Below are 20,147 nucleotides of genomic sequence, written 5' to 3'. Positions count from 1 at the left end.
ATAAAATAATGGACTTACGTAGATTTGTGCAAAAGGAGCGAAAAGTACTCTTTCTCCTGTGCCTTGTTGGTTACTCATTTATGTATGCTGGAGGAGAGTTGGAGTAATGTCTGAACCATACTTCAAGCGTAGAAAATTAGGATTCAAAAGGATCTGAAATGGTATTTTAACCACCTACTTGATGTCTGAATCTGCCTGAGAAGTGAGTATTCTACCTATGCTCAAACCCCCCCAGCAACAGCATAATGTACTATATAAATCACCCTACTATATTTTCTGATGGCTTGAATACTTAGATTTCTTCCTTAAACTGAGCCTAAATCTATCTCCTGGCAGTCTCACCCACTGGTCTTAGTCTAATTGGTCCTGTTGAGGTCATAAAGAATACATGGGCCTAATTATTCTTTCACCTGATCACACCATTATATGCCCTAGTTAAATGTCCTTGGCTTCGTCCAGTATTCTTCACATCACTGGGGTTTCTAATCCTAAGATTCATATGAAGAATTTTGGAAAAGTTCAGTAAGTAGGAGAGACTTACTACCAGACATCAAGACTATTTATAAAGCTATAGTAATTGGGAATATTAGGACTATATCCTTTAATTCTATCTAAAAACAACGTTGTTGGCATTTTAATTAGATCTACCTTAAATTTATAAGGGACCTGAAAATTGATTGAAACTTTATAATGCAGCATGTCCCATTCATGAATACTCTCATTTGTCCAGGTTTTTAAAAAATGTCCTCTGTTAATTGTTCATATTTTCTCCAAAAAGATTTTGTGTATCTGTAGATTTTTTTACTGGGTACCTTAAGTTTCCTTTTCTCTTATAAATGGAATTTTTAAAACTTATTTTTTCCATTTATTGCTCCCATTGGGTAATAGTGCTATTGATTTTTCTATTATGAAGTTTATACCCAGCAATCTTGTCAAATTCTCATATTAATATTAATGAACAAAAGTCTGATCAAGTCATGAATTATTATTATTATACTCTGAAGTATTTGATTTGCTAAAGTTTCATATAAGATTTTCATGTCTACATTCTTAATTGAAATTGATTTGTAAGTTTCCCTTTGTAATGTTATTGCTCAGTTTTGTTATCAAGATTCATGTAGTAGGCACTATTTGTTGCCTTCTCATCCCCTTTCTTAGAATCACCTTGAATATCTTACCATTTTTAATCATGGAGGAAAATCTCACATCTCATTGGCTGGAACTAGGTTATATGCCATCCCTAGCTGCAAAGGTGGCTGGGAAATTAAGTATCTTATCTGACATTTTCTGACCATTAAATGCTTAGAAACGTTTATATTTCTATATGTTGTGGGAGTTCACTTATTGTTTTTAGTTCAGTTCAGTTGCTCAGTCGTGTCCAACTCTTTGAGACCCCATGAACTGCAGCACGCCAGGCCTCCCTGTCCATCACCAATTCCCAGAGTCCACCCAAACCCATGTCCATCACGTTGATGATGCCATCCAACCATCTCATCCTCTGTCGTCCCCTTCTCCTCCTGCCCTCAATCCTTCCCAGCATCAGGGTCTTTTCCAATGAATCAGCTCTTCTCATCAGGTGGTCAAAGTACTGGAGTTTCAGCTTCAATATCAGTCCTTTCAGTGAACACCCAGGACCGATCTCCCTTAGGATGGACTGGTTGGATCTCCTTGCAGTCCAAGTGACTCTCAAGAGTCTTATCCAACACCACAGTTCTAAAGCATCAATTCTTCGGCGCTCAGCTTTCTTTATAGTCCAACTCTCACATCCATACATGACCACTGGAAAAACCATAGCCTTGACTAGATGGACCTTTGTTGGCAAAGTAATATCTCTGCTTTTCAACATGCTGTCTAGATTGGCCATAACTTTCCTTCCAAGGAGAAGTGTCTTTTAATTTCATTGCTGCAATCACCATCTGCAGTGATTTTGAGCCCCCAAAAATAAAGTCAGCCACTGTTTCCACTGTTTCTGCATCTATCTGCCATGAAGAGATGGGACCAGATGCCATGATCTTAATTTTCTGAATGTTGAGCTTTAAGCCAACTTTTTCACTATCCTCTTTCATTTTCATCAAGAGGCTCTTTAGTTCTTCTTCCCTTTCTGCCATAACGGTGGTGTCATCTGCATATCTGAGGTTATTGATATTTCTCTCAGCAATCTTGATTCCAGCTTGTGCTTCCTCAAGCCCAGCATTTCTCATGATGTACTCTGCATATAAGTTAAATAAGCAGGGTGACAGTATACAGCCTTGATGTACTCCTTTCCCTATTTGGAACCAGTCTGTTGTTCCATGTCCAGTTCTAACTGTTGCTTCCTGACCTGCATACAGGTTTCTCAAGAGGCAGGTCAGGTGGTCTGGTATTCCCATCTCTTGAAGAATTTTCCACAGTTTCTTGTGATCCACACAGTCAAAGGCTTTGGCATAGTCAATAAAGCAGAAATAGATGTTTTTCTGGAACTCTCTTGCTTTTCCCATGATCCAGCAGATATTGGCAATTTGATCTCTGGTTCCTCTGCCTTTTCTAAAATCAGCTTGAACATCTGGAAGTTCACAGTTCATGTATTACTGAAGCCTGGCTTGGTGAGATAAGTGCAATTGTACGGTAGTTTGAGCATTCTTTGGCGTTGCCTTTCTTTGGGATTGGGATGAAAACTGACCTTTTCCAGTCCTGTGGCCACTGCTGAGTTTTCCATATTTGCTGGCGTATTGAGTGCAGCACTTTCACAGCGTCACCTTTTAGGATCTGAAATACCTCAGCTGGCATTCCCTCACCTCCACTAGCTTTGTTTGTAGTGATGTTTCCTAAGGCTCACTTGACTTCACATTCCAGCATGTCTGGCTCTACGTGAGTGATCACACCATCGTGATTATCTGGGTCATGAAGGTCTTTTTTGTACAGTTCTTCTGTGTATTCTGGTCACCTCTTCTTAATATCTTCTGCTTCTGTTAGGTCCCTACCATTTCTGTCCTTTACTGAGCCCATCTTTGCATGAAATGTTCCCTTGGTATTTCTAATTTTCTTGAAGAGCTTGCTAGTCTTTCCCATTCTATTGTTTTCCTCTGTTTTTTTGCACTAATCCCTGAGGAAGGCTTTCTTATCTCTCCTTGCTATTCTTCGGAACTCTGCATTCAAATGGGTATATCTTTCCTTTTCTCCTTTGCTTTTCGCTTCCCGTCTTTTCACAGCTATTTGTAAGGCCTCCTCAGACAGCCATTTTGCTTTTTTGAATTTCTTTTTCTTGGGGATGGTCTTGATTGCTATTTCCTGTACAGTGTCATGAACTTCCATCTATAGTTCACCAGGCACTCTGTCTACGAGATCTAGTCCCTTAAATCTATTTCTCACTTCCACTGTATAGTCATAAGGGATTTGATTTAGGTCACACACTTATTGTTTTAGCAATTTCTTATTGTCATGCTTTGAAATCAGCTAATAGGACCTACATGATATCAATTTTCTAGTATTTGAGACTGGTTTCTGGCCTACTTCGTATTCAGTTTTTATATACTTTCATGTGTGTTTGAAAGGCATGTTGGTTCTATGGTCTATTAATATCCACTAGGTCAAGCTTGTAATTCAGTTGTTTATACCTTCTTTATCCTTGTTATTAATAAGTTGTCTACTTGCTCTATCAGTTTATTAAGGAAGTAAGTTAAAATCCCCATTATAACTTCAGGACACATGTAATTTTGTCAGTGTTACCATATGTTTGTTGAGCTAGGTTCAGGTTTAGGATATAACACATTATTGTGATCAGTGATATATTTTGATTTATCATCTGACAAACACAACTTATGTTTTCTATTTACCATACTTTTTTGTAGATTTCTCTTTGTTCTTCCTCTGCCTTCTACTGGATTGGTCATGCTTTCCAAAACTGTGTATGACCAAAACATATTATTTTACTATTCTTTCAGAGGTTACTTTTACATTTTGAATAGGCATATTTGCTTTAAATTTTTAAAATTAATAAGCATGCCTTTCCTCTTTCTAGATAATATTAGCAACTTACAGCATTTCTTTTTTACTACCCCTACCAAATCAATGGACATGAGTTTCAGTAAACTCCAGGAGCTGGTTACGGACAGGGAGGCCTGGCATGCTGCAGTCCATGGGATCGCAAAGAGTCGGACACGACTGAGCAACTGAACTGAACTGAACTGAACTGAACTGTATATTTTCTGTTATTGTTATCTGAATTGTTTAAATTCCATGAGTCTATTTCCAATTACTCATTGTTCATATATCTGCAACATTCTATGCTTATTCAGATTTGTCCAGATATTTACTATTGAAGAAGGAATTCATAGGGCCTGGACTCCATCTTAGGCCTGTTCATGCTGATCATGCTTGGCCACCTTTCCAATGGACTCTGAACTCTGTGTTTAGTGCCTATGAAAACAACAACCGAAGGATAAGACCCCCTCCAGACAGGGGAACCTTGAAGATCGTATCTAGGTTACTCATCGCCTAAGAGAAAACATACACTAATCACCCCTTCCTCCAGGCAGGCCATAAGTTTTTCTGTATCACTCGGAGTGTAACCTCAGGTTTACTGATTGATTACTGGCTAATTGTTTGACTGTTTGAGCACATGAGCACATAGCACGTGAATCATGGGGTTATTGGGATTGTATTTTCCTTGGTTTATGTACGTCTCAAGGAATTTGGAGTGGTGGGTTCAGACATGTACACATGGGGTATAAAAGATTTTCACAAATGCTGCTCGGGGTCCTTGGCTAAGAGGAGACTCTGCCTTGGGCCTGCCGGTGTAATAAACTGCTCTCCACTATCTGCATTGTCCTTCTGAGTGAGTTTGTTTCCTGGAACGCGTGGCTACAACACTATCTCTTCTAGATTCCCTCCTCATTCTTCTTGGTTTCAACTTCCTTTTACTTAAAAATACAGCCTTTATTAGTGCTTTTTGTGGCTACATTGGGTCTTCACTGCGGTGCTCAGGCTTTCTCTAGTTGTAGCAAGCAGGCGCTACTCTTCACTGTGGTGTGTGGGCTTCCCATTGCAGTGGCTTCTCTTGCTGTAGAGCACAGGCTCTAGGACACGCCAGCTCACTAGTTGCAGCTTGAGGGCTCAGTAGTTGCAACTCGCTGGCTCTAGAGCACAGACGGGCTCAGTAGTTGTGGGACACAGGCTTAGTTGCTCCGCAGCATGTGGAATCTTCATGGACCAGAGATTGAACCTGCGTCCCCTGCATCAGAAGGCTGATTCTCATCCACTGTACTACCATGGAAGCCCAGTAGCACTTTTAATTACTTATTTGGTTTCAGTATGCAGAATCTTTGCTCTTCACTGAAGCATGTGGGATCTAGCTTTCTGACCAGAAATTGAGCCTGGGCCCCCTGCACCGGGAGCAGAGACTCAGCCACTGGACCACCAGGGGAAGCCCTGGTAGTTCTTTCAGGGTGCATCTCTGAGTAGTAAGTTTTCTCAGTCTTTGTCAAAAACTTTTTTTTTTTTGCATGATTCTTAATCACAATGCCCCATTTACAAGTACTGAGGTCTCATTTCCTGTCCCTTTATGGGAGGTAAAGGATCTGCCTGCAATGTGGGAGCCCGGGCTCAATCCTTGGGTTGGGAAGATCCCCAGAGAAGGGAATGGCTACCCACTCTACTATTCTTGCCTGGGAAATCCTATGGACAGAGGAGCCTGGTAGGCTACAGTCCATGGGGTCACAAAGAGCTGGATATGACTAAGCAACTAACACTATGAGCATGACACCCCCAACCCCTGGATGGCAGGGCCCACACTCAGTTCTGACATCCCTCAGCTTCCCTAGCATTAGCTCATGTGCTTTCCACTCCTGTTAAGAGTCTCCTCTTTATTTCTAGTATCTGAGGATTTCCCTTTCTTTGGTTTGAATTCATTTTTATATTGTTATATTTCATCCTGTGTTTGTCATACGAGGTGCAGGGGGAAGGTCTATATTAATCTTTTTAGTTATTATTACTGGAAGTCCAGATATTCTATTTATAACAAGTTTCCCTCCTACTAATGCTTATTATTCTCCTTTAAAATAAATGTCATATATTTTGATAGAGAAAACAGACATGACAGAGACAGCTGGACACCTCTTGTTCTGTTTCAGGAAAAGTTATAAAGTTTTCTAATTTCTTAAATTTGGTACATAGGGAACATTCCCCAGGCAATAACTTGGGAAAATGCAATTGTTTGCTGAGAAATGGAATTTTCTGTAGGTTTCTACCTATTTTCTCGCACTCTCCTCACTTCTCTTTGCTCTACAGAGGTGAGTAATGCTCAATATTTTATTTACACCCTTAGCACTAAGAATGTCAAAGCAGCATACTGAGAAACCTCTTTGTGAAGGAAGCCATCCTCAGACTAGACTTGGAGCTCAGATACTCCTGCAAATCAACAGCTGATTGCAGGCTGAACTGGTTCCAAATCCTGGCAATTCACAGCTACTAATAGGTGAACAGGATCGATCTCATTTGCATTTCATCATGACTCAGGAATTCCCTGGTACTACATCCTTGGGTTTAATCAGCCCAAGGCCTTTGGTGTCAGGATACTGGCCTGAGAGATTTCCAAACACACTAGTGACAGAACACAAACACTCCCGTCTAGAAGAAACAGTCCCCTTCAGCCTGTTGGAGGGTGGAGGTCATGCAAGAATGAGAGACTCCAAAAAATGGCTCTCTCAGGAACATCTGTTTGTGGTTAAAGCACTGAGAATGGAGAAATACTCACAAGTGTCAGTGGATAAAACGGGGACACAGTCCAACTATTATGTTGGTAGTGCTTTCTGAATAATGAGAAATGGGCCAATAAGGGAGGCCATAGATGGTAGTAGAGTATTCATGGAGAGGATAGCAAAGACCAGAATGGTCACACACTGGTTCACTAACATAGACTGTTAGTTTTAAGAAAATATACCCCATATGGCATGCGACTACAAATGTTCTGACCCAGAAAAGGAAAAGGAAGAAAATTACCTCGAGGGGAGTGTAAGGTAGGGAGAAGATCAGACAAGCCCCAGTAATCAATTACGTCATTAGTGATAAGAAAACAGAAAAGATTAAAAAAAAATGTAGTTTGCAAAACAGAAATGGCAGTCCTGATCAGTGCTGGCTGATCATCCTTGAATTTTTACCCTTCCCAAGGAGAGATGACATTCTTCACCTTGGGAAGAATGGAATTATTACTGAAAGTCCAGATATCCTATTTATAACAAATTTCCCTCTTACTAATGTTTATTACTCTCCATTAAGATAAACATGAATATTTTGATAGAGAAAACAGACATGACTGAGACAGCTGGCCACTTCTTGTTCTGCTGCAGGAAAAGTTATACAGTTTCTCAAGTGGTTGAGAGATAGAAACCACCTGCATACTGTATCTCACTTTGGCCACAGGTGACTGTTAGTTTTGTCAATTCCCTCTGGGGACACCCACCTGACAGGAAGTGGAAATCTTACTGAGTTAAGACCCCAGTGGTACATGCCTATCTTCAGCACTTACTTCTCTACAATTTACAGGCAAAGCTGCCTCTTTCCTTCTGCTAATCCCAGAACCAAGGAAGAAGACAAAGTCCTTTAATCCTTAAGATCAGATTTCATCCTAACATCTGGTGGAAGGGTTGCGAATGGTAAGAGGAAAGCTCCCGATGAAAATGCATTTGAAGACTATTTTGCAGAATGCGGGGGAAGCAACTTGACTGGTGGTTTTGGAAGGCGGATATAAAGACTTTCTAACTCACCTTTTCATCCCAGACAGTCACAGCCTCTACTGGGTGCCATGAGGCCAGGTAGGAGGGATTCCTGGGCAGGGAGGACACCTGGAGGTGGAACGCCAGCTGCCAGGACTTACCTGTTGAGATATACCCGCTTCTCTGTGAACTGTCCATTGCCATGGTGAGGATCCTCGAAGGGTTCATTCTGGACAACCTCCACCCCTTCTCCTCGGTCACTCTGTTCGTGGCTGTGCTTGCTGATCATGTACAGCTGTCCGATTCTGTACTACAAAACACACGGATGCAGACAGGTCAGCCCCACCACTCACTTTTAAAGACAACCCCTCCCAACTATGGTGCCGCAAGCAACTCATGGTATCAGCACTTTCTGTTGAGAAAAGAAAGCAGGCACGTGGTCCTAATGTTAGTTTTCCTCAAGAATAAGGAAGAGAACTAATTGTGATTAGAATGCAGAAACGGCTTGTTCCTGTGAACATTTTGCATCACCTTGGCAAATGTTCATCAGGGGGCTGATGGTCTTCAAGGTTTGGCAGCCAATCAACCAACCCATGGTTAGCAGCAGGGAGGTGGGCATGCTGGAATCTCCCTTTTCACACTGGTCTTACAGGGTTAAGTGGAGCTAAATTCCTATTTTGCTTGGCATAAGACAGACCAGGGTGTGTTATTTCTGTCCATTCTTTCTGCCTAATTAACTGCATTGCTGGGCACAGAGGATTAGATGTCACCTGTTTCTTTCGTTGCCTCTCTCAAAGTGTTAAAACTCTCCTGGAGGTCTCTGTCCTCCAGAATAGTGGTTCTCAAAGTTGGATGGACATTAGAATGACCTGGAAGCTGAAAAAAAAAAAAAAACTCCAGATGCCCAGACTCCCCCTTGAGTGGAAACTGTGAACCCACCATTAGGCTGGTCCACAAGGGAGAAATCTATACAGTATAAATCCTTTTCAACCAATTCCACTAACAGTGTGTGGCCTTCTAGCCTGAGGGCCCTGAAGCCACATGTGCTTACATGAAAATGATAAAATAGAATAACATGTAATGTGAATATTTTCCATGCTGTCTGCTATTTTGAGCTGTTCCAGTCTCTTTCTTGCCTCTCTGAAAACCCTGGAGCCAGCATGCATCTCTTCACCCAGTGAACTTCCGAAGTGACAAAAACTAATTTAATGGAGGGGAAAAGAAGAGAGAGAGAGAGAGTCGAAGGAGGGAGTAAAACAACTTTTGCATGAAGTCTGCTCAGAATCAGAAGGCAGGGTGATGAGACACTGCTGTGGTCCTTCCTGCAGATTCGGTGTGAGACAACACAGTGTCAGCATCATCGAGGCCCATGGGATGGGGGGAAGGGACCTGAGTCTGCAGCTAGCTCATGATGGCTCTGGGTTATCCCCAAAGAGCCAAGGTCAGCAGGGATGCAGCTCTCCTGTCTATGTGCGTAAGAGAAATAGATTTTAAATTAAAGGGGCAAGGTGAAATGTACAAATCAGCAGTGCAGTCAGTTCTAAAGCTGAGAGGACTCACATGTCTGAATGTCCCTGTTTTATTCTGAGGCAGGTGCAGGGAGGGGAGTGTGAAGAGAATGGGAAAGGCTCTGGTATGAGGTCAGCCCAAGGGACCAGGCCGCCCAGTCACCATGACAATGGAAAGAGCAGTCAGAGTCTGGCTCTTCTCAAAGGGCAGAGCTTCCTGTACCACACTCCTCTCCAGAAGGGTCTGCATTTAAAACGCTTTTAATGTATCTGTGTCTGTGCTGAGGATGAAGGGAGTGAGAGGAGAAAGGAAATCAAAGATAAAATTTAAACACATTTTGGGATTAGAAGCTTGTCTTGGCTTCCCCTTAGTAAGTCCTCTTTCCTTTGTTCATAAAGACTAACTAACCCTCTTTCCAGGAGGAAGACAGTGAGAAAAACGTTACAGGCTGGAGATCTGTGAGATACACCTGTGAGATCAACACTCCACCTTAAGTGGATAGGCACACAAGCCTAGAACAGAATGCCCAGCTGCCCAGGGGATGGAGATTTCACTAGAAGTTGCTTTGTACTTGGTGTTCAAAGAAATATGTTTACTTTCAAAGGAATATTACTCTGCCATAAAAAGGAAGGAAGTACAGATACTGCTTCATGGGTGTTAATCAGTTGAATAGTGTTTCCCAAAAGTCAAATGTAAGTCCCAGTACCTCAAATATGAGCTTATTTGGAGACAGCCTCCTCACAGAGGCAATCAAATTAAAATGAGGTCATTGGGATGGGCGCTAATCCAACAGGGCTGGTCTCCTTATGTGCGTGCTAAGTTGCTTCGGTTGCGTCTGACCCTTTGTGACCCTATGGACTGTAGCCCGGCAGGCTCCACTGTCCATGGGACTCTCCAGACAAACAGTACTGGAGTGGGCTGCTATTTCCTCCTTCAGGGGACCTTCCTGACCCAGGGATTGAACCCAGGTCTCTTATGTTTCTTGCATTGGCAGATGGGTTCTTTATCACTAGTGCCACTTGGGAAGCCCCCAAGGGGCAAGATGGACATAGAGACACTCAGGGAAGAAGATGTGGTGAAGTGATGCAGGAGGATGGCCACTTACAAGCCAAGGATTGACCCAGAAGAGATCCTTCCCTCCCGGCCTTCCCAGAGGGAACCAGCCCTGACTACTGACACTTGATCTTTGATTTCCACCATCCACAACTGTCAGCCCTTACAATGCTGGTTGGTTAAGCCACCCATCCTGTGGTGTTTGCTATGGCAGCCCGAGCCAACCAATTCAGTGAGTACGAGGTTTCCATCTGGGGTGATGAAAGGTCTGGATCTGGTTAGAGGTGGTGGTCGTACAACGTGGTGAATGTACTAGATGCTGCTGAATTGACTTTATTTATTTATTTTTTAATTTTAATTTTTACTTTATTTTACTTTACTATACTGTATTGGTTTTGCCATACATTGACATGAATCCACCACGAGTGTACATGAGTTCCCAAACACGGGGATGATCCAGGGAGATGATATGGGGTGGGAGGTGGGAGGGGAGAAGGCAATGGCACCCCACTCCAATACTCTTGCCTGGAAACTCCCATGGACAGAGGAGCCTGGTAGGCTGCAGTCCATGGGGTTGCAAAGAGTCAGACGTGACTGAGCGATTTCACTTTCCCTTTTCACTTTCATGAGCTGGAGAAGGCAATGGCAACCCACTCCAGTGTTCTTCCCTGGAGAATCCCAGGGATGGCGGGGCCTGGTGGACTGCTGTCTTGGGGTCGCACAGAGTTGGACACGACTGAAGCGACTTAGCGGTGGCGGCGGGAGGTGGGGGGGGTTTCATGTTTGAATTGAGTTTAAACGTTATCTGATTTCCACCTTGTGGAAAGAGAACGTTGCTGCATTACAGTAAACAAGAATGTTTGCTTTTTGCCATCATGCCATTAGCCACTGGAGCCTCTTGACTCCAACCCACAACAAGCCTCAGTGGTCAGCCCTGAGCAGAATTCAGGATGGAGAAAACCAGATAACATTCTGTGCTTTGGGCACTGGCCCTGATGCATACCTAAGGAAACATTTCAGAGAACCTAGACTCACGCACCTTCCCATTCATGGAAAAAAAAAGGGCACTAAAATCATTACCTTGGGATGAATGGTTCTTTTTTTGTGTGTGATTAGCATATCTTTAACTGCTACATGGTATTTTTTTTAACTGTTCGACTGGGTGGTGTTTTTTCCCCAGCCAAAACTCCTATATATCCTGGCTCCTCCCTTCTCGGAGCTCTCTCTAGTTCTCAGTAAGCTCCGCAAATACAATTTAACACATCTTTTAGGTTGCAAATTTTTCTTGAGTTGACAGCTTCAATTTTTTTTTTTAAGTGTTGACCCCACTTCTGAAGCAGATACCCTTAAACCAAAATGCCGTCCAGGGCTTTAGTCAGGGGCGGGGATGCAGAAGGAATATCTATTCCTGGACCATCTCCAGGAGCTCCAACCCACTCATGCATGGAAATGCATGGGACCAAGGACAATGCATGACACAGAAAAGCCATTAGCCAGACTCGAGGCAGTCTGGCTGCGCTCAGCTCAAGTGCTTCCTGCTCTGTGTTGAAAGCAAAGGGCCAAGGCAGCCAGAGGCTGATTCACCAGCAGCCAGAGGAGGGCCTGGCTGCCCGGCCTCATTGATCATTCCAGCGGCTCCTGAATGAGCCATCGCAGGGCAGACACCAGGGTTAGCTCACTAAGATAGCGTCAGCCCGTGGGCGACCGACAGACGCTGGATTCAGTCACGTGGGTGACAGTGCTGGGGGTGGTGGGACACTCAAGCCCAGACACTGAGATGATCAAGGGCTCTGCAGCTGTCACTTTCTTTGCTCTCAAGCAAATCAGGCCTGTTCTGCCTGTTGTGGCCATCCGAGCTGGGCCATCCAGAAGTAGAGGTTTTAAAACACAAATTCACTCAAAGACATATGCATCCAGAAGTTTCTCAACCGGAGGGGACAGGACAAAACAGAGAGTCTTTGAACCATGTCTCAAAATCACCAGAGATGCTCCTAAAAATGCTAAGTCCTGGGTTAATTCCAGCCCATGTTACACTCACACTGTGAGATACAGGGAGTTTGGGATTTTACTCAAATACAAGCTAAAAGCTGAGAACCACTTCAGCAGAGGGTGAGGAAGGTATTCATTCACTTCCTCAGTACCAGATGGAGCCAAGACCAGAATGTTCCATCTTTCGAGGGCCTGTTTCTTCTTTCCTCTTTAACTAATGACTAATTTCTCATAAAGCTTCATCTCTAAATTAGATGAAGATCACCAGCTTCAAACTAACTTATGTAAAGTGAAGGCTGCAAAATCCATAGACTCAGAAGGACTGTGAAGATGTTAAAGCCTGAGAATCAGTAACAGGACTGATGATGGTGGTGAAGGTGATGACGATGATGGTGGTGGTGAAAATGCTTCACTGATTGCCTATCAGTGTGAGGCACCAATTAGGTGCTTTATATTCATTTCTAAGACTCACAATGATTCAGCCAGGTAGGTGTTTACAGATGAGGGATCTGAGTCTCTGAGAGGCTAGAGACTTTCTCCTGCCATGTGGCTTCCAGGTGGCAGAACTGGGATCTGAACAACACAGGCCTGTACTCTTTCTTCTCCACCCAAGTTCAGCCCTTATTTCTCTAACAGGTGAACTACTTTAATAAACCTGCCTCACTATGAAGAACAAAGAGGGATGGTTTGGAGCCACTGCCTTTGAACTTCACTATTTCAGAAGATGAAGAACAAAAGTCTGATATCATTCAAAAGATCAAAGATGTTTAAACTGTGTTCACATATGGAACAGCGGAGTAATTATGCTCTAACTTTGTAAAATCTATTGTTATAATTCCAGAGTTTGGGGTAATCATCATTACAGGCAATCACGATTAGAGACAGCTCTGCACTGCAGGGCTGAGCCTCCGTGTGAGCCATCATCAGAACAGCTACCCCAAATAATTATCTCTGTAGTCAAAAAAAAAAAAACAACCCATCATGGGGATGCAGATCTTTCCCACTTGCACGCACCACTGAACATTTAATAGAGCTGCAGAACTTGAGGGAGGGCAGAGTTGCATAATGTGCCTGGAAAAACCAGGCATTTTCATCACCTCGTACTTTACAAATGTCATGATCAAGATACTTAATTCAGTTCAGCCTCAAACCCTGACCTCCAAGTTAAAACTGCCGAGTACGTTAAGGGATTATTAAATGACCACCACCAACACCTGAACATCATTCTTGCTGGAGAAAGTTTTGGACCGAAGAGTTAGGTTCAACAGAACCCCAAGCTATGACTGATTTTCACTTAACTGCCCCTTCCCCTAGTTGCTGAGCTTCAGAGATCCCTGCAAGGCCAGACTCCTATATTTCCCCCTCCCTAAAGAACCATGGGGTGTTATCTTTCTTCCAATCCCTCCCTTCCTGTCCCCTTTCTCTTCTCCATTAGTACCGATACCATTTTCAAACATCATGATGTGAAAGGTGGGGACCATTGCTTTGCAATAAGTATTACCTAGTCTGGATGGATTTATTTCCTGATGATATGACTACTTCTGCCTTTAACATCACAATGGATGCAAGCCACATAATATCATAACCGTGGAGAAATATCTGTCCCTCTGATTTAACATGATTATTGTGTATGTTTCCATCTGTGAAGTGGGCATGATTCCTGCCTCTCTCTGGCTGTGTGGAGAGAGCAAAGAGTAGAGGGTGGTATACCCTGGTGTTCCTGGGAGTTTCACACATTATTCACATCACCCATAATGCTTTTATTGGCTTTTTTACCCCAAGTTTTCTCCATTCTCAATACACAGACCTCAAAGCACTGTGAAGCAATTTCCTCCCTATGCACAAGGAGAGTGTGTCTGAAAGATGAAAAATCACCCAGGACTCCGGTGCATTGCAGTCTTCACACCAAGTGGTGCCAAAATTGTAATTACACACTGGAAAAGGGATACCATGGGGCCAGGTTTTAACAACCTCATCTCAGAAAACAACCTCTTCTCACTCTCACAGCATGGGTGAAGCAGCAGAACAAATGCTCTAGTCCAACAGTGGGCAAACTATGTGGCCTGGGGCTTGTTTCGTAAAATAAAGTTTTATTGGAACAGTCATGCTCATTCACTGTGCAGCTGCTCTCATGGTATCAGAGTAGAATTGGGTAGTTTCAAAAGGTACCATGTGGTTTGCAGAGGCGAAAATATTTGCTATCTGGCCTTTTAGGGAAAACGCTGCTGACCCCTGTCTAGTTCAGGGCTGCTGGGTCCAGTCTGGGGCAGCCTTAGCTGCTCACCTAACCAGTGCTGTCCAGTGTGGTGGCCACTCGCCACATGTAGCTTATGAGCATTTGAAATGTGGCCTGTGCAATGGAGGGACTGAATTTTAAATTTCCCTTCTTTTTAATTAAATTTTAAAACTGATACTCAATTCAGCTATAAGAAAACTTCCATATATGTGAGACACCTTCAGCTACATCACTCTACTGTTTCAACTGGAAATTTTTATGAACTCTCAATTCACATCAGGTACCTCTGATAAAATTTTAGCATCTGGCTTGAGATTGCTTAAAAGTGTAAAATGGGTACTTAGTAACAACAACAAAAAACTTGACAATAACAAAAAAGTAATATAGCTCATTAATAATTTTTAAACTGATTGCATATTGAAACAATTTGGAGATATGAGGTTAACTAAAATGTTTTTTGTTTTTTTGGCTGCACCCCATGGCATGTAAAATCTTTGTTCCCTAACTAGGGATTGAACCCAAACCCACTGTGTTGGAAATGTGGGGTCTTAACCCACCAGACTGCCAGGGAAGTCCCTAAAATGTATTCTTCAGTAACTTCACCTGTTTCTTTTACATATGTGGCTTGCACTTGTGGCTCACATATTTCTACTGGACAGTGCTGGACTAAGCCCTAAACTTGGCCATCAGTGACAGAGAGTCAGGCCTTCAGTTCAAGTCAAAACTTTGGAGGCTGGCTTGTCAGGTCAAGGGTTTCCATGTGTTTCCAAGCTAGTGAGGGAGAGCACGGATAATCAGGGATACATTTGGAGGAGCCTTCCTTTCCTGAGGGCTGGCATTGCGTGGACCTCCAGAGAGCTGATAATTGTTCACAGTGTGTTATGGTGGAAGGCACTGCACTTTTAAAATTGAAAACTGGCGGCCAAAGTCCCGATTCTGCTGTTGATGAGTTTTGTAGCCCTAGACAATTTGAACTGAGCCACAGTTTCTCATCATTAAAATGGGACTAAGCAAATACCTGATAGGACATGGTGAGAATCAAGTGAGGAAAAAACTTACAAATTAATATGCTTCATTAAAATGTAAAACTACACTAAGTAGTTATGGCTCCTGTTTGGCAACACGTCTGACTGGGAGGTGAAGATCTGTTTCATTTGTTTCTGTTTGGCTATAGTTCTATGAAGGCTAAAAGAACAAGGCATCCACCATACACACTGCCATGACGCAAAAATCAGGAAAACCTGACAATCAGCCCAAGACCATCGTTTCCTCCTCTAAAAGTTTTCTTGGAAATCAGATCAAATATTTCCCAAAATATTACAAAAAGCTTGGGAACGTCCACTTATATGACCTCCCTAGTCAAATTCACAGAGCCCGAAAGTAGAATGGTGGCTGTCAGGGGTGGGGAGTTAGCACTCAGCAGGACAGAGTTTCCCTTTGGGATGATGAAAAAGTTCTGGGGATGGATGGACGGTGTTGCTGATTGCATAACAATGTGAACGCACTCAATGCCACTGAACAGTACACTTAAAAATGGTTAGAATGGTCAATTTTATGTGATGTATATTTCATCACAATTCTTTAAAAAACCTGGAACATGTCATTTTGTCCCTGAGTGTGGCTTACTTACTTCACACCTCAAGGTGGCCATCTATCAGTGATTTTTATGATTATGCAAAGTTTTTTCTTTCTTTCTTTCTTTTTTTTTTTTTTTTAAGGCCAGGGACTTGTATATTTGCTGGATCTTTGGTTTAGGAGTTTATTTGAAGGTGTTAAGCCCAGGGGACAGAATTATAAAATGACTTCCTCCAGAGACAATCAATGCTCTACAAAATGCCTGATTCCTGCCACGCAGGAAGAAATGTCTGGCTCGCTCTGCCCTAAACTTAAATGTCTTTAACATTAGCATTCTGGAGGATTCTTGTTGCTAATGTTCCCAAGCAACGCAGTAGTGACAAAGACCCTGACAGAAGGGAAGGAGTGATTAACCGAATACAAACTCACTCTAATCCTGCCGACCTTAACGCAGGTCACTGAGGACACCAACAGGACTGTCACAGTTCAGAGCCCAACTCCTCCATTTGCCTGGGAGCGACTGCAACAGCCCAATTCCAGTTCTTTCTTTCCATTGGGAAGGTGAGGTGTGTATTTTTACTTCTGAGGGCTGAATCCGATTTGGGCTCTGCAAAGACATGACTGGCTAGCCCCATCCGTCTTTCTGGCTCTGTGATTCAACGTTCAGATTTCTCCACGTAGACAGAGAGGTTTAAAAAAAAAAGGTGTAAAGTTCTTCGGTGTTTCGTCAGCTCTCTCCCTGCCAGGTCAATAAAGCACGAAAACCAATATCCGATGCCACAAAGAAAATACAAACCTGCAGCTCATATTTCAGGATATCAGTGCATCATCACATATTTATCTTTTCTCCCAGATCTTTATAAGCAGCCCTCAAAGGTGCCTTGTTTACGTAATACCTGTGTCATTATGCCAGGGTCCAGGAATGAAAAAGCTGATAAAAAGATTTAAGAAGGAGCTGGGTTATCGACATTTAATTCAAAAATCCCCTTTTCATGACAAACTAATATAAACAGCATCATATGCTGGTGCTTAACCCATCCTGAGTTTTGGACTGAACTGGATAGAAATAGAGCGACTTAATGCCAGGGGAAGGGCTCAGGGTATACTTCGTGCTGGTGCAAGCAGAAGTCTATGCTTATAACTGTGCAAAACCGCAAATCATTTCCAGTACACTGGGAGGTCCAGGAGCATAATCCACTTGACTGAGTACAGGAGAGTATAGTATATGAAAAATAAGAGTGCATACTTTAACTGCTCCTTCCAACACAGACTTATCCTTGGGGGAGGTATTCTAGCCCTGAGAACTCACTTAATGCACAGATTTAAAAGCCAAAATGATAACTATCAGCACATAGAGGCTACTTTATAAGCATTAGCTCAAGTGAGAGGTGTCATTCCCCAGTATTGATAAATGAGAAGCTGAACACATTAGCTTTTAGAGAGCAGCATGTGAAACCACAGAGAGCAAAGACAGGAACTGCCAGGACTCAGTTCAAAACCACAAGGGTAGTCTGCCCTTGGGGCAGAACATGGGATTTCTCCAGACATGGGTTGGAGGACACTCTGGGTGTAGAGTCCAGTTCCTTCTGGTTCATGCATTGAACTAACAGAGTACACTAGGCCCTGTAGACACTGGAGGTAGAGCTATAAACAAGGTTGACCTGGTCTCCAGCAAAGAGGAGCGTTTCCTGAGTTCCATCTCAAAGACACAAGGCCTATAAGCCCAAGGAACTTGAGGCTGACATCATAGCCATTGAACCGTTTTTCAACAAATGTGAAATCAAATGCAACTCAAGTAAATGGAGAGGTTTGGTGACAGGGCTGACCTTTACAAAGCAATCAAGTCTCTTTGTTTACTACCAAGCAGAAACCCCCCCTACAGCCAATCACAAGACCAAAAAGGGAGAAAACTAAGATAGTACTTTCCTGGGAAATGTATCCTGTGCCATCTTCTTGCCACACCCCCTGTGTCACTGCTCACCTCCTTAACCTTGGCCTCTCCAGAAGTGATTCTAGGAGAGAGGTCTATCCTTATGGAGGTAACAGACTCTTTCCAGAACTGGAAAAGCCCCTGTTTCTGAAGCCTATTGCACCCACCCAGTGGCATCAAAGGATGCTATTGTTTTGGTTAAAGCTAGAAATACACTTGCAGGAATGATAGCAATTAGTTTCAGTGTCTTTGAGACCTTCTGAGAACAGAAGGGCACACTGAATGCAAAGAGAAGCCCTTATTGCTTCATGTACAACTGAACAATGAACAACTTAATGTTTTGAAAGAATTATTCAAGCCACTTCAAGCCTAGAACAACAAGATCTCAATAATATTTGAAGGTCACTGAACCTCTCTGCTTGCTTAAGTGCTAGCTGGCACGGCAAGTGGTTTCAGCACTCTGCTAACTATCTAACAATGAGGAGACAGCGTTATGGCCAAATTAGATATGTGGATCAAAGTTGGGAAAATTCTAGCATCTGTCTTCACCCCACTTTGGGGGACTGGCCCCAGGTTTCACTTGCCTGCAACGGTGCCTGTAGCCCATAGATGCTCATAGGATATGTGGTTGGCTGCAGGGAAGGTACCATTTTCCTAAGCAATAGCATCCTATAGGTGTTTCCTCCTTGGTAAAAGGAAGCAGATGGAGAAAAGTATATGGTCGTTTACTCCTGCTCTCTAGAGAAAGTTAATGAAGAGAGGCAAAACAGAGTAAGTTAGGTATATTTCCAGAAATTACTACATTTAAAAATCTGTCATTCTGAGATACATGCACCCCAATGTTCATAGCATCACTATTCACAATAGCCAAGACACAGAAGCAACCTAAATGCCATCAACAGATGACTGGATAATGATACAGTACACACACACACACACACACACACACACACACAAATACTACTCAGCCATAAAGACTGCCAGGAGAAATATCAATAACCTCAGATATGCAGATGACACCACCCTTATGGGAAAGTGAAGAGGAACTAAAGAGACTCTTGATGAAGGTGAAAGAGTAGAGCGAAAAAGCTGGCTTAAAACTCAACATTCAAAAAATTAAGATCATGGCATCCGGTCCCATTACTTCATCGTATATAGATGGGGAAACAATGGAAACAGTGACAGACTTTATTTTCTTGGGCTCCAAAATCACTGCAGATGGTGACTACAGCCATGAAATTAAAAGATGCTTGCTCCTTAGAAGAAAAGCTATGACAAACCTAGACAGCATATTAAAAAGCACAGATGCTACTTTGCTGACAAAGGTCCATCTAGTCAAAGCTATGGTTTCTCCAGTAGTCAGGTATGGATGTGAGTTGGACCATAAAGAAGGCTGAATGCCGAAGAATTGGTGCTTTTGAGCTGTGATGTTGGAAAAGACTCTTGAGAGTCCCTCGGACTGCAAGGAGATCAAACCAGTCAATCCTAAAGGAAATCAACCCTGAATATTCATTGAAAAGACTGATGCTGAAGCTGAAGCTCCAATACTTTGGCCACCTGATACAAAGAGCCAACTCATTGGAAAAGACCCTGGGAAAGATTGAAGACAGGAGGAGAAGGGGACGACAGAGGAATGAGATGGTTGGACGGCATCACAGACTTGATGGACATGAGTCTGAGCAAGCTCCAGGAGATGGTGAAGGACAGGGAAGCCTGGCGTGCTGCAGTCCACAGGGTCGCAAAGAGTCAGACATGACTGAGTGACTAGACGACAACAACAAATAAAGACTGAAATGATGCCATCTGCAGCAACATGGGTGGACCAGGAGATGATTATACTAAGTGAAGTAAGTCAGAAAGAGAAAGACTTTAAAGAGAAAGACTCTATTTGCCTTTCTCAAACATATATCGCTTATGAGATCTATGAAACTGAAACAGACTCACGGACGGAGAACAGACTTGTGGTTGCCAAGGGGGACAATGGTAGAGGAGGGATGGATTGGGAGTTTGGGATTAGCCACTGCAAACTCTTATATTTAGAATGGATTAAAAAACAAGGCCCTACTGTATAGCATAGGGAACTATATTCAATATCCTGTAATAAACTATAATGGAAAAAGAATATGAAAGAAAGTGTATGTGTGTGTGTAACTGAATTACTTTGCTG

At 42.8% G+C, this 20,147-nt stretch overlaps 1 protein-coding gene across 2 annotated transcripts in view; it reads right to left on the bottom strand.

Annotated features, from left to right (window-relative positions):
- Positions 1–20,147, bottom strand: part of PITPNC1 (phosphatidylinositol transfer protein cytoplasmic 1) — a 264,780-nt gene that overhangs the window by 126,540 nt on the left and 118,093 nt on the right. For both annotated transcript variants that reach the window (XM_040244932.1, XM_040244931.1), the window contains exon 2: positions 7,850–7,998. In XM_040244932.1, the coding sequence (XP_040100866.1) occupies positions 7,850–7,998 (149 nt within the window). The remainder of the gene's footprint in view (positions 1–7,849; positions 7,999–20,147) is intronic.

The sequence above is a fragment of the Oryx dammah genome, unplaced genomic scaffold (assembly GCF_014754425.2).
Source record: "Oryx dammah isolate SB20612 unplaced genomic scaffold, SCBI_Odam_1.1 HiC_scaffold_8, whole genome shotgun sequence".
NCBI classification, from domain to species: Eukaryota; Metazoa; Chordata; class Mammalia; order Artiodactyla; family Bovidae; genus Oryx; species Oryx dammah.
This window is presented reverse-complemented; position numbering and strand designations above follow the sequence as displayed.